The sequence below is a fragment of the Chaetodon auriga genome, chromosome 15 (assembly GCF_051107435.1).
Source record: "Chaetodon auriga isolate fChaAug3 chromosome 15, fChaAug3.hap1, whole genome shotgun sequence".
Classification (NCBI taxonomy): Eukaryota; Metazoa; Chordata; class Actinopteri; order Chaetodontiformes; family Chaetodontidae; genus Chaetodon; species Chaetodon auriga.
Window position 1 is genome coordinate 22035015 of NC_135088.1, and position 15381 is coordinate 22050395.

At 40.9% G+C, this 15381-nt stretch overlaps 1 protein-coding gene across 34 annotated transcripts in view; it reads left to right on the forward strand.

The window, feature by feature from the left end:
* Positions 1 to 15381, forward strand: part of dlg2 (discs, large homolog 2 (Drosophila)) — a 193289-nt gene that overhangs the window by 166251 nt on the left and 11657 nt on the right. For 17 of the 34 annotated variants that reach the window (XM_076750278.1, XM_076750281.1, XM_076750284.1 and 14 more), the window contains 7 exons: positions 3918 to 4074; positions 7037 to 7139; positions 9038 to 9082; positions 12035 to 12149; positions 12619 to 12795; positions 13393 to 13468; positions 14720 to 14816. In XM_076750278.1, the coding sequence (XP_076606393.1) occupies positions 3918 to 4074; positions 7037 to 7139; positions 9038 to 9082; positions 12035 to 12149; positions 12619 to 12795; positions 13393 to 13468; positions 14720 to 14816 (770 nt within the window). Of the gene's footprint in view, positions 1 to 3917; positions 4075 to 7036; positions 7140 to 9037; positions 9083 to 10511; positions 10648 to 12034; positions 12150 to 12618; positions 12796 to 13392; positions 13469 to 14719; positions 14817 to 15319; positions 15366 to 15381 lie in introns of those variants that run through there. The other 17 variants (XM_076750283.1, XM_076750290.1, XM_076750299.1 and 14 more) reach the window with 4 other exon arrangements.

Sequence of the window (15381 nt, forward strand, 5' to 3'; positions counted from 1 at the left end):
TAGAAGTAGCGATACCACAGTGTAGAAATACTCTGTTGCAAGTAAAAGTCATGCATTTAAAATGTTACTTCAAAAAAAAAAAAAGTATCAGTTCCAACATATGAATACTTAAAGTACCAAAAGTACAAGTACTCTTTATGCAGAGCGGTTCATTTCAGAATAATGTTTATTGTATAATTGGATAACAATTATACAGCCCCATTAGCGTAATATTCATATTGTTGTGCGTTAATAGCTGATTTTATTGTTCTCTCATGTCCTTTCTGTTCCTTACGTGATTAAGATTTTAATTGTCCATCAGTGCAATTGAAACTGTGAGTCATTTCTAAACATCATAGGACAGATGAGATGCTCTGCACCATGGGTGTTGCCATCTCCTGAAAATGACATTGGAGTGAGCAGGGATGTACCCTTGAACACAGTCCCTCCATCCTCCTGTCTCTGTCTCGCTTCCCTGATTGTTGGGACTAAGATGCGAGGAGGAGATGTGAACGAGGGAAGCAGAGAGCATCTTAGTCCAAAGGGAAGCACCCACATGGAAATGGAACGTCAAGGATTGGTTTAGTCATAAATGTGCCACTGCAGAGGCTGTTGCATGCTGCCAAGGTGACAAGTGACCTCGCTTGTTGTGCTCTGACACTTTTACTAACCTAATTCTTTCAAGCTTGATCTTTGACCTCCGACCAGTGCCTAAACCTCACCACCTACTGCCTGTCTGTGCTGCATGTACATTCATAAAAATGTGTTTGATTTAGAATGAAATAATGCTGTTAAGTATTTAGTGTGTGTGTGTGTGTGTGTGTGTGTGTGTGTGTGTGTGTGGGCATGTTGCTGCCTGCCATATCCAAACAAATATTTTATTGCTCTGCATGTGAGAATGAAACAAAACGTACTTTTCACTGTTTAACTTCATGCTTTAAAGTCAACTTTGTTCAGCTGATACATTTCCTGGTTTTTGCTGTTACCATGGTAGCACAGTTCCTTCACAGATTAATTTCAGTCTCAAGTGAATGGAGTAAAAATGAGTTATAAGTGCATTTCTCCTATGACTGATCCAATATACAGTGAATCACATCTCTGGGACTGGGGGCAAGCAAAGGTGCACTGAAGAGCCATGAAATAAGGAGCCTGTATTGACAGCTTTAAGATTGAGTCATTCAGCAGCCGAGCTGAATTCTTGGCAAAGCCTCGCTGAGCTTAAAATGAACTGCAGTATTAAATTAGAGGAGCGACCACTTCTTCTTTAGATAATAGAGTTTTGTAATGCGGGACAATCCATCCCTTTAGAAATAGTGCTTGCTTTTACAGCTGGAGTCTATCACTATTCCTCTATGATGCTATTTTCTTCTATCAATATGTGCAGCAGATTGGATTTTGATGAATGCTCTGGGAATTTAACATGATATGTAGAGCTGAATATGTTTTTTTTTTTCTTTCTTTCTGATTAATTTATATAACAATACGATATTTTATGAATTAGATTTGTTTTCAATTTGATCCTCCTATGTTCATGGGCCATAACATCAAAGATGGAAACTAACATGAACTGTATGACGCACATGTATGTGTAGATATATAGCATTAGACAACACATCTAGTACTGAGTAATAACGGACCGGTAGTTGGAGTATACACATGTTATGAATGGTAATTTTAGTTTTAATCACACAGTTGCATTCAGGTCTGATTGCTTGAAAGATCTGTTTGACAGTGATGCCAAACACAGGTGTTTCAGTCCTTCTTTCTAAGGTTTTATCAGTCCAAGAAACCAATCATCTGTCAGTTTGCCACATGGCAGAACAAACAGGTGTTTACTGCAGATAGACAACAGTGTTGCTGTTTTGTAGAAAGTGACAGGCCTGACTTTTAAAACCTCCTTTTCAGATTAACTAATAGAAATGACAGAAGAAAGCACTGTGGCTACATACGGCCACATAATCGTCAGTCACTTGCTGGCCTGAGTTTCTCCTTGTCTGAATGGAGAGTGTAATGAAGAAGGATGTCGTATAATGTCCAGATTGCACAGTTCTTGCAGGTTGTGATGTGCAGACTTGGCCTCATCATATATGGTGGCTTTACTACAATTTTTTGCACTCTGGTGTGCTCAGAAGACTATTTTTTACAAACATTCTAACTCTCCTCCCTGTGAAACAAACTGGTTCAATTGAGGACAGTACCTTCATTTTGGTTCAGTTGTACAAATCCACCCAAAGAAGCATTATCCAGCTGTCACTGATCCTAAGTCTGTGGCTTAGGTGTGCATCTTGAGCTTCATGTATTCGGTGCAGATACAGTGCAGAGATTTTTTCAGAGAACCAAAATGTCAGGAACATGAAGTCGAACCACCAAAGTTAACTTGTTTTTCAAATGTAGTTCACTTATTGTAACCTTATTATTCATGTTTAGAATGTTCCATGATTAATCAAGCGTTTACGGTGGGGGGTTGATTAAGTGTCAGCTATAATAACACATCAGCAATAAACTGCTGAAAGCTTGTTTTCCACTGAATGATCATAGACTATGATCGGCTTTGTTGAGCAGACGTTTTGCTTGCTATGATATACATATGAAGAAGAAACCATGCTCTCCGTATTATATCTCCTCCGCTCTTTGCATGAATGATTCCTTTATCTGCCCCACAGCAGCTTTCTGCAAAGTCTTATCTATTTATAACTTAGACAAAATGTCAATTCATTCTGTAGGGCATCAAAACTGCATTGCTGCATGATCAGAATTTATTGGCATAAACTTGCAGGGTTGCAAAGATGGTTGAAAATGGCAGAGGGAAGACTGGAATCAGGATGTCTGTGCTCCATTTGAAATTCCTGTATGTATGCAAATCAGCCTGTTGTTGGGGATAATTTCGGTCTGCCTATTTAGAATTCATGGAAACGGTGCTGTCACTAACTACAAGTTATGTTACAGTTTAGCATAAAACCAAATGTTTGTACACAACACTGGCTCGTTTTTAAATGACGATCAATAGGAGGCTGGCTTTGTTCACAGTGAAACACTGTCACAGAAGCAGTTGGGTGGACCACAGAGGACACTTAATTGGTACCTCCAAAGAACAAGAGACAATAAGCATGTACTCAACAGCTTCACTCTGAAAAGCCTCAAGGAAAACGGCCTGAAGCACTCAGTGATGCGGCTCTGCTTCTTCATGCTCCTGGAGTTTATGCATTCGCCTGCAGATGGCAGTATGCTGCTTACATTCATGATGACATTTCTGTGCTTGGTTGTCCCCTGGAAGGGCTTTTAGATATGTCAGGTGTCATTTCATAATAAGTATGATGGGCAAATAACAAAATGTCAAATAGTTTGATTTCAGTGGTGTTTGGTTTGTCAGATAGTGTTTCTGAGGAATGACTGCTGTCGTCACACTGTAGATCGCACCTCTTTCAATGCCCCACCATTTACACCGTCGGTGCTACTTCAGTGCTAAACAACAAAAACTTTTTCATATGGGATGCCTTGAGCCAAATCTTGTTGAAAGGAGAGACTGTGGCTGAAAGCACAGTATGTTTCTTTTTGAGTCTGTACCCTGAAAATGCTTCAGCAGCCCTATTGGGACCAAGTGTCCTTCAGTGTATGTTTGTACATGTCTCATGCATGTATGCTAGTGTGAGTGTATGTGTGAGAGAGCGATGGAAAGCAAACCAGTGTGTGTGCCAGCATGTGACGAGCTTCCTTTTCCGTCAGAACTGAATTGGGGACAAGTGATCTAAGTAGAGCACCGTATCCCTGTGGAGCTCCAGCAGTCTTTGAGCTCCGTTGCCTGAGCAAAGCATCACTGAGGCTTTTGTCGGCGCTCCGTGCGATTGTTGTCCACCTCTCTGTCCTTCATCACCCAAGCTGAAGATGCTGAAACCCACTGACTCTCCTGAGCTGATGTACTATCTGAACTGTCTGTACAGGGAACCCAGGAAGGTCGTGCTCCACAAAGGCTCCACAGGCCTGGGCTTCAACATCGTGGGCGGAGAAGATGGCGAGGGTATCTTTGTCTCCTTCATCCTGGCAGGAGGGCCCGCTGACCTGAGTGGAGAGCTGAGGCGAGGCGACCAGATCTTATCGGTGAGTGAGCCACCTCTGCCTGATTATATAGATACAAGACACACACTCATGCTGGACAACATTCAAAGAGATTATAAGTCTTGTTCTCTCTCATATGTTGAAAAGAAGTACAATAGCCTTTAATAACTCAAAATACAAGCTCTTTCCATCCAAATGTAAAAAATCCTTTACCTGTTATATGTTAGAATCTTTATATCAGAAGTGATCAGAAAGACCCCAAACTAAAAGAAGACTGGACAGCTGGGTTTTAACCTGTACTTTTAAAATGGTCGACACCTTGCTAAACCTTAGTGTTCCCATGTATTAATAGAGAGTGTAATAGTCCCACTGGCCTAGATTCATTTTCTGGGCCAAACACTAACAACTTAGTCCTTTTTTTTTCTTTTTTAAGTCCTGCAGCATTTCTCCAGTGTTACCACAGAGAAGTGTAGTGCGTCTGTGGTAGTTATTAGTAAATACATTTTACACCCATCATGTTGAATAGTATGCTTCTCAGCTCCAGAAATGCCATTATATTCCTGGGTTTTCCATTCTGAACCGTTTTGATCTTGTATCCTTTTAGCTTTAAACATCACGTTGTTTGTTTTTGTTCGGGTTTAAGTTTTTTTCACCCTTTAGACTGTAGCAGTTAAATGAAGGTGGGTAAGGTCTTTTTCACTCTCTGTAATCAACATAGTTATGCAGACTAAATTAGTCTCTTGCTCCGTTCTGTCTTACCATAGATTTATCATGCTACAGTGTGTGATCCATCAGCTAGAGAAATAACTGGTTGTATAAATTATGAGTGATCTTTACGGGTGGATCACCTGTGATCTATGTGCCAAGGCGCTACATGTCGAAAATGCCTTTGAATCCGGCATGTTGAAACAAATAATTAATTTATCAATTAGTTGATAACCCAGTGAGTTGACAACAGAAAATTAATCAGCTTATCAACCCTGATAATTAATACTTTAACTAATTTCAGTCAATTAAAAACTTCAAATGTGAGCATTTGCTGCTTTGGGTTTTGGACTGTTGCTTGAACAAAACAAGTCCATTTAGCACATCACTCTGAACTAGTAAAACTCTGAACAAGTAAAAATGTTCCAAGGATTTTCAGTATTTTCTGACAATTTAATTGCAAAAAGAATTAATTCATTTATTGATAATGGGGAGGAAATGTAGTTACAGCTTTGAAATCAAGTAACATTTCCTTAAGAATCTTCTTGCAAGGATTCAGACTGGTGGTCCTCCTGAATGTCTAGACGAAATGTCGCTGTATGCAGGAGGTGTAACGGACTATCTACTGAGTGACAAACATGCAACAGACAGCGTTTGCTGTCGTGCATTCAAAGGCGCATCAGCTTGCCTAGATTCAGATCACCAAAGAGCAACATGAAATGATTCTGTACAAGTGTCTCTGCAACTAACTAGCTAAAGAAACACTTAATACTCATGAGTCATGAAATCGAGATATATAGTCCAGAATATACTTTGAAATCCTCACAATTTTGACCTTTTCAAAACTGAGTATTCACATTCTGCTCATTTGATTGCGTTTGCTTCTGAGGGAATTCTACACATATTGTACCTGCACTCTATACCTCAGAGCAGTGTGATTGTACACACTGGAAGACGGTGTGAAGTGTAGAATGGTGTGGAGTTTTTTATGTCTTACCTGGGTACCTTTTCATCGTGTAAAATGAGATTGAGATGCATTAAATGACACGACCTGGCTCACTCATTCCAACTTTTGAAAATCCATTTGATATGAACTCGAAGGACTGCTTTAAGTGTACAGCAGAGATGATTTTTTTCCTGAAATGTTTGCACTCTGATTTCCTCAGTAGTAGGTATTAGCATTCCACACCACATTTAACAGTCTTATATACCTGTAAATATGATTTTACTTTAAAAACATCCCATTTTCAGAAAAGCAATTTTTAGTAAGAGAGCAACATTAGCCGATAGGGAGGCTTTTGCAGCATGCACTTTGAGGTAGAGCAGGGGCCTATCATTTTGATAAGGAAGTTCAACAAACTCCTAAATCACATTTCCATGGTCACTGCTGCCTTTGTGGGCATTATCAGTTTTGTGTTTTCACAATAATAATCACTTGACTCAGGCAGCATCCACACCCGGTAAAGCAGTGGCTTTACAATCTGAGGTTCAAAACACATCCTGCATAGTTTGCTCGCAGCACGAGAGCCGTACACCAAAGGAGAAAAATGAATGTATGTATGATGACTTACTGAGATGATGAACAGATTACACGGTTTTCCAGTAACTGGCAGGAAGTGATTGTTCTGCCTCATTATAATTAATTGTAGCAGTTTGCCTCCCACACTAATACCACACTGTGCGACAGATTACACTGTCTCACTCCATTGTTGTGTTAGGGTATTGTGTAGCCTGCAGATTGTTGAATGAAGTGCACTGTCTGGCTGTTAATTTGCGTCCAATCAGCACCTTGATCTACCTTGATGAAAGCAGGCAGTTAATATTCCAACAGTGGCCTGGTTTTGAAATCTAACAATAACTTCCTCTGTCTCTCCCCACTTATTGGCCATACATTCTTCTATCTCTGCACATCCTGTGTATATATCCAATGTGGATATTTTGCACTTACACCTGGGGCTCTTTGGTCTGTCGCCATTTCCACAGTTGACCTAACACTGAAGGACAGCACACCAACTGTGAAGGGAGTGTCAGAGATAAAAGTGGAAAACAGCATTAATCCTCTTAATTAAAGCAACAGAGAAACAGAGACTTCCCTCCTTGAGATGACCATTTTAATGTGAATTATATGGAGCCCACCCTTCTCACATTATATGAAAGACAGTCTGATTTTAGCAGCAGCTCTTCATAATGTGATAACATTACAGAACATGTAATTGTACAGGTGTGAAATACAGCGCAGCTCATCTGTGTCGCAGGTCATTGTAACGTGTCCAATGAATGTTCCTTGTTGTTTAAACAGGTAAATGGCATCGACCTACGAGGAGCTACACATGAACAAGCAGCAGCAGCACTGAAAGGAGCTGGACAGGTGGTCACCATCATTGCCCAGTACAGACCTGAAGGTGAGTCAGCCTGTGGCATGAACGTCCTGCTCAGCAGCACAGTCACACACAGGAGAGTGCTGAGGTACATCTCCTCTACCCACTGAGGGATTTGGTCATAATCAGGCCAAATGATGGCTCACCTTATGTTTCATTGCAAACTGTACTTACACGGCACTACCAAACCCTTCCAGGAATTAAAGCTCAGCACCACAGAGAATGAAATAAGAATGAAAAGCAAAAAGTGACAGAGAGACATCAAATGACCACACTATAAAACAGCCTGTGCACAGTATCTTAGACAAAAGACAAACAATGTAAGAGCCTACAGGAATATTGTGATGCCTGCATACTGTACCTTTAGGATTCTTACCCTAATAAAGTTATAGGAAAGCCATCCTTTGTGGATTTAATGTTTCAAGTTTTTTTCATTCATTTGATTCATTTAAACATGTAAATAAGAAGCAGTGTTTTAGAGACTCTGCCTCCATGTTGTGACAGCTTCACCAGTGTGTGCCATAGCAGAGCTGGTGGGATTTATGTAGCCTGAGAAACAAAAATCGTACCTCCTTATAGCTTAATCTGGAAAACAATGCAAGGTCACTCACTCCTCATGTCATGTTTGCTTTGGTTTGCTTTCTTTTGTCCTTTCATTGCATCACACATGACACATGGCTGCTGACATTGAAAGGTCTCCTCAGCGGTTCTCTCATAGATGAGATTTGAGTTAAGGTGACACTTCAACTGATCTTCTTCTGTCAGATTTCACTTTCAGAATAAGAGTTCCATGAGCCTCAGTGAAAGTGTCCATCAGCTGTTTTTTTTTTTTTTTAAAGCAGTGCACAGGGTGTCAGATACCTTGACAAAGAAAAAAAATCCCCCACTGTAATGAGTGGAAACAGGAAATAGTCTGATTCAAAGGTTGTACAGTAAAGATAATTATATGAATTTTCTCTCCCTTTACTATCTTTAAATAGTGCAGTTGTGTGCCACACAGTCAGTGCACTCTTTGCTGGAATTAGTCCAACTACACAAAGTTGTAAGTCTGAAAGGGGTTTAGAGAAGGAAGGAATGCTATCATCTTATTCAATGAACATTTTATTTGTTTGAATTTGGTTTGTGTTTTGTTTTTGTTTGTTTTTTTTCTGTCCTGTAGCCTCAGCATGTAAATTGTAATAAACCATACAGAGCATGTTCATGCTAATTCACATCTACCAAAGACTGTCTGCCAACCTTCTGTGAGTTAACATGTAGTGGATCAGACATCTTTGACTGGTGACATGCCTCCTCTGATTAAGGTCAGCAGCAGCAGTATCTGCTCGAGGGCTGGAGAGACAATGACTCATGGTCAGAGACCTCTCAATGTCTCAGAGGTGCCAAACTCACAAACTGCCCAGACCCTTATAACGAGAGCTGTGCGTGTTTGCCTCAAAAGTATCTATATCAAGGTTAATCTGTAAAACCCAACATTTAAGAAGTTAAAAGCTTTACATGTTGAGTCAGGGTTTCTTTATGCCTTTCTTGATTTATGCTGAGAGCATCACTCAGGCCTGAGCCAGTCTTGGCCTTAGATTGCTTTTGCTTCTCAAACATGACCTATTTTTTAAAATCTTGAGAGCTGATGCAAATTTTATAGTCCAGAAACTCAGGCTGACTTTCCTCTGTCTTGCTGGAGACTCTCCAGTAGAGTGGCTAAGATCAGTGGAGAAGCTATTTGACTGGACATCAGACTCAATCTTGAATCAAGAGTCTTAGCTTTGGGATGAGAAAGAAGTTTCATTGAATGATGATCCCATTTCACTCATCCAACCCGTGGCCTGGTTCCTGCCGCAGGTGACATCTTAATGCTGGGTCTTGCTGACTAACTGGGCTCTAAATCCCTCTGGGACTAACAACTGCTTTCTCTTCTTACCCATCAGAACTTGCTTTATGCTCACCGCGGCGGGCCCACTCTCCTGCACCAGGTTCGTGCCATTGGCACCTGTGGCTGCTCTGAGCTTTAGCAGCATTCACCAGGGCTCGGCTGAGTGAGAGCCGCTGAGTGAATGCTATCACAGACAGTCTGTTCACTCCTCCTCACCAAGCCTTTGACACACTGAAGCACACCTCATCCTTTCCTCTCCCAGCCTGTTTGACTGTCACTCCTCCACTGCAGTGCACTTTTTAAACCCTCCTGACTTCACCTTTGGTTCCTGTGTTCCCAGGTCGTGACCCTTCAGTGTCCTTTCTTCCTCCTCTTTGAAAACGTATTTTGAATTGTATGCTCGTTTTAAGTATGCTGTCTGTCAGGAGGTTATTATCAGGATGTACAGAGACAGATACTCATGTATTGTGTCTCAGTGTAATGCCTTTATGATGTATTTATTTTGTTTCATTACATAGCTGTGTTTAATCTCAGCTCAGCTGTCCACAGTATTCATTGTGAGGTGTTTTCCAAAAGTATATTATCGTAAAAACTGTCCACAGTCTCCAGAGAAACCAGGATGCTGTCTCTGGACACTGCTGTTTTTTTTGTTGTTTTTTTTTAACAAATCTAAGTTGTTGCTGTGAATCCAAAAAAAAATCCAAAAAAATCCCCTTGACTTCCATTGTATTGGAGTGGAGTTAGAGGTGTCAGTAGGGAATAACAGCCGGAACAAATTCATCCAAAACCTTACTGGATGCATGGCTGGATATCCCTAGATAAATGGGAATTTCAACAGTTTCATATTCAGTCTGTTTTCCTTTTTTAAAACACAACTTAACTGATGATGTGCTTTGCAAGTGCTGAATGTTAATTTAAAAAGTTGTTTCAAGCTAATTTCAAGACAGTTCTGCCTTCAGAGACACAGGTAGAGGCAGGCAGAGGCTTCTGGGTGCCAAGATTCAAATATCACACTCACATACTCCAGGAACTTTACAAATTCATAAAATACAGATGCTTGAGGGGGATCAGGTCACATAAGCTGCATGTGAGATGGCGAACAGTATGTAGTTGCAAAACAAGCCCCACAGGTACAAGAGAAACATGCCCTGGAACATGTTCAGGGCCAACTAGTTTCCAGTTTCAGTAAGTTAGTATTTGTAGGATTAGAGATTTTTTTCACTTATATTCTACACACACACACACACACACACACACACACACACACACACACACATACTGTACACTCTTAAATTCCTCATATCATCAGAAAACCAGGAACTTCCTTCTTAATGTGTCACTGTATGGTGTTTATACATGATCAGATGCACATACAGTATGAGGGAGAGAGTTGTCCAGTAGGTCTCAGAGCGATAAAGCAAACATGCACTGCTTTAAAAACACTTCTGCTGCTCCCTGCATCCATTTGCACTTGTCTCCGCCTCTGTGCTGCTTATGAGCAGCCACAGGAGAGATAGAGGTGTTTCCCTTTCTCTACTTAGCGCTGCACTCGGCACAGAATTGGACTGTGTGTAGAGAGCAGAGCGAAGGAGCACGAGGGGAACACAATGTAAGACAGAGATGACCACAGTAGGGGATGTAACATCAAAGTGACCATGCAGACAGGTATGTGAGACCTATTTTAGAGTGAGACGGGCAGAAAAGAATGAGAGGAAGATCCGTTTAAAGTAAAGTATGTAGAACTTTGTCATTTTGCATTTTGTTGTCGGTGATTATCCAGTTTGAAAGGGAATCTCGTCATTTGAGTTTCATTCACATGTGTAGACGCAGCCTTGTGATTTCTTTAGTAGTCTAACTTTTATGGTGATGGAGAATCACATCAGTATCAGAGGGAGCATGAAAGTGTTTGATGGAAGTGTGGCAGTCGTAGCTGGAAAGCAGGTTTTCTTGGATAACACTGGAAAAAATATTGTAACATATTTAGTATTCGTATCTATATTTACAGTATTTATCTTTGATATCTAGATGACGGGTCGTGCAGGTTGTGGTTGGTCGTGTCATGACAGAACATGTCACGTCTCCTCACTGGTTGATCTTCTGTAAGTGACAGATTAGCCAGCCATGCCTCAAGTTATCAGTTTTTTCATCCTCTTAGTAACTGCACTGTCAGGAAAAGCATACTTGTCAACGGAGTGACGGGTTTTCACATCCTGACATCCTCTTTTACTTTGCCAAGAGCGTTTCACTTCATGGTCTCAGACGTCACTGACTGGAAATCTTGGTGGGCCGTTCTAAGTGAAATAAATGGTTTTAATTATATAGTTGCTGTATGAATATCGGTCCATGTCACAGGTTTGGCTCATAATCACTTGCTTGTCTGAAGATTAACTGGGGATGATTGGGGAAAGTGTGATCTAGATGTGGACAGTGGTGGCTCATTTAGACCATACGAAACAGAAATACAGGCTTGAATTGTGTAAATACAACAACTGCAGAGCATTGGCAGCAAATAATGTCACCAACTTAGAACATAGTATTTTAAAAGTATTTTAAAGAAATAGCAAAGTGTTGAAATATGACTATAGATATACTGTATATCTACTGCATGTATTCATGTACATAAACAATGGAGATGTGCATCCAGTGCACTGTGTAGAGCTCACAATGAATATAATTCTATGCAGGACCATTTTTGAGTGCAAATCTTCCTCGAGCACACTTCCTTTGTTTGTCATCATCTCCTTTAATTTTACCGTAGTGAGAATAATCCAGAAACCATGGGGTGTCCTGTTAAATCGCCTGGTCGAGCGTGTGCCCCGTCCTCACTGCACCGGCCCGGGTTCGACCTTTGTTGCATGTCATCCCCTCGTTTTTCCCTCTTTCCTGTCCAGGCCAAACAAGAATGATCAAGAAATCAAATAAATCATGTTCACTTGGTTGGGGACACTGTCAGTTTTAGTGGCATTGTTAGGTTGACCTCCTCTTACCCAGGATGTTCTGGGTTCTGAATGCAGACCTGTCAGTCTTGATCTACTCTCATCTTGTCTTGCAGAGTACGGGCGTTTTGAGGCCAAAATCCATGACCTGCGGGAGCAGATGATGAACCACAGCATGAGCTCGGGGTCAGGATCCCTGCGAACCAATCAAAAGAGATCGCTCTATGTGAGGTTGGTCTTTTTTGGATTTTACCATTGTTTTAGATGTTAAAGCTAAATCCAGATATTGTCCATGTGAGGTCTGCACAGATTTATTCCAGACACCATGGCAAAGTGATACGAAGACCACGTCTTGGAAGGACTTTGATTTTTCTTTTCCACAGATGAGTGAGAAGAAACATGCAGCTCATGATGTTTCTTTTATGAACAGTGTGTGGACTGCTTGAATATAAAGATTGAACACTCACATCACTGTAAAACCAGGTTTGAGATCTGTAACTGAAACAGAAGAGCATTTCTTATTATAGCAACCCCCATGGACCAACAGTCACTGTTCTCTCTGACCTGGTAACGCTGTGCTTCTCTTTCTTTCTACCGAATTAGAAAAGACCTCATATGGACATATGACAGTGAAAAAAAATAGGAGTTCAGTGCATTTGCAGTACTAATCCTGATAATCCTGCTATCTTCCACTGAATAGGGCACTGTTTGACTATGAGAGGTCAAAGGACAGTGGCCTGCCCAGCCAAGGGCTCAGCTTCAGGTACGGGGACATCCTCCACGTCATCAACGCCTCCGATGATGAGTGGTGGCAGGCCCGCCGTGTCACCCCACAAGGGGACAGTGAGGAAATGGGTGTCATCCCCAGCAAGAGACGGTGAGCAGTGGAGAGAAATCTGTTTGTGGTTGAGGAAATTCTACATGCCTGTCAATGATTTGTGAGAATAATATGGATTGTCCTAAAAGAGGAACAGTCATCAGTTGATGACACAGCAGTGCGTCTGTGATTGAGATGGAAGGAAGGTCTTTAGAAACACAGAAAACAACTTATTGATATTCCTCAACAAACTTTGTGAAAAAATAGAATGGTGTCGCCAAGAAGAGGAAGAATCATTTTAAAGTATGGCCTTGTCCATTACCAGGGTGTGACATAAGACATTCAATTCCGGAAACTCCAGCGGATGGCTAAAGATGAAAAGCCTTCAGTCAGTTTGGGCCAGTGCATTATTAAAATCAGCACTTACCTTCATCAGGATGTCCTGACTCACAATGTAAAGGTGAACTCAGGACGTATATACAAGCACATATTTGCAATGCAAATGTGCGATGACACAGGAGAATAGAAATTTTAAAACGAAGAGAATAAAGTGGTTGAGACTTGTCCTCACCCAGACTTTCTGTACTTTGGCATTGTGTCAGCATGAGTGGTTTCATCTCATCTCTTTGGTGACTGACACGGCTCTTTGCTTGGCAGAGTGGAAAGGAAAGAGCGGGCACGTCTAAAGACTGTGAAGTTCAATGCCAAGCCAGGGTCATTTGATTCTAAAGGGGTAAGTGACTTTATGAGAGCTGCAAAGCGGCAGTTTCTTTTACTGCATTCATTTGATGATTCATATTGTGGCTCACATGTAACTGTGAACTTTCTGTATGCAAGAAAAAGTTCATCTTCAAGTGACTGTATGGCTTCCTGTGCAGCCAACTTTAACTGCACCACACAGTATGCATTGTCAGATGTTGGTTCTTTAGCTCTGTTGTTCTCACTGTAGTCTGATGTCCATTCATAACTTTTTATATTTTGCCTATATGTCCTGCTTTTCATTCAGATATTTCATTTACACAACTGTATTAAAAATGCAAATATATTCTATCAACTTGTAAGCTAAAAGCACCATAGCAGGTGTAAATGGTGTCTGAAGTTTGGACCGTTAGCACACTCCATGACCCTCCATGTTCCACATCAGCAGCAGAGTTTTGGCTTCAAATGACGATGTAGACAGCATGTTCATTATTTGAAGTCTCATCCTCTTGAGTTCCATCTTTTCTTTTCATCACTGCATGGGTTTTTTGTGCTTATGACACTAAATGACTAAACCCCACGTGTGTACTCATAGCATGAGCTCTGTAACTCTTTTCTCACCTTGCTTTGACTTTAAAATACCTCTGATGCATCTATGGCACATCAAGAAGTGCTGGGACCTGCAGTATATTTCCCCAGATGGATGAAACAAAGATGTTTCTATTTGTTGTTGTTTTTTATAGAGTAAGCTAAAGTTTTCCCAGTTCAGACAATAAAATATGATTAATGAATTCCCTGCCGTTATTCAAATCAATCATTGCTCGTGGACAGAAGCAGAACTGCTGTATTCAGATATTTTATGTCAAATTATTTAGGCATAAAACTAACAATTTCTATTTTTGAGTGATGTTTCATCATAATTCTTAATTTTGTATTTTTTTTTTTATTAATTATTTAGTCTATAACATGTCAGAAAACAGTAAAAAAGTAGTTAAAAAATGCCCATTACTCTTCACATTGTCTCCTTTTGCTAGATCATCAGTCCAAAACCTAAAGTTACTTTTCATAAATTATATTAAATTATATAAAACGCAGTAAATCCTCACATTTTAGCAGCCGAATGAATCAATTATCAACTTTTTTGACAATAAATGAGAATCTGGGAGAAACGTACTCAGTTTTCCTTGTCAGAGCTTCTTGATGTGCATTTTCTGCAAGCAATTGTTTTGTCTGCATGAACATGACAGATATACCTGTTTGCCCCATGCTTTCTCTCCTTTCACAGTCATTCAATGACAAACGTAAAAAGAATTTCATCTTTACACGAAAGTTCCCATTCTACAAGAACAAAGAGGGTGAGCAGGATGGCAGTGATTCAGACCGTAAGTAAGCGCGCAGACACACATGTTCTTCCATGCAGAGAGTCCATGTAGGTCACATGTGGAGCTCACAGGGGATTTGCAGGTGTATTTCGGGCACAGAGGCTTCGTGGAGGCCTTTCCTGCTTCCTCTCATTGGTCATTTCCTGTCATCTTTGTTTTCTTTCTCTCTCTGTTGGATCACAGTCAGAGATATTCTGCCTCAGATGCTGATCAGTCAGCAGGAGAGACACCAAGTCGATGCGGTTCATTTTCCTGTGATATGTCCCCATATGGTGATGTTGTTCGACCCAGTTTCCCTTCAAAGAGCATTTGGGTTCAGTCTCAGCCCGGCGACATGTTATCATGTTGTGTTTGGCCCCCCCTGCTGGCTGCTCAGTGTCTGGACAGAGACAGATCTGTGGGCGTTCAGCTCCCTCCTGTCACTGCCTCGAACCTTTTGCTTATGCTGCGGCTGTCCTCCTTCCTCTCTTTCTTCTGTTCTGGCACTCTTTGGACGCCAATAGGACATCCTGGGGATAGGTGATGATGGGTATGGGACAAAGACATTCAGTAAGTTGGTCCAGGA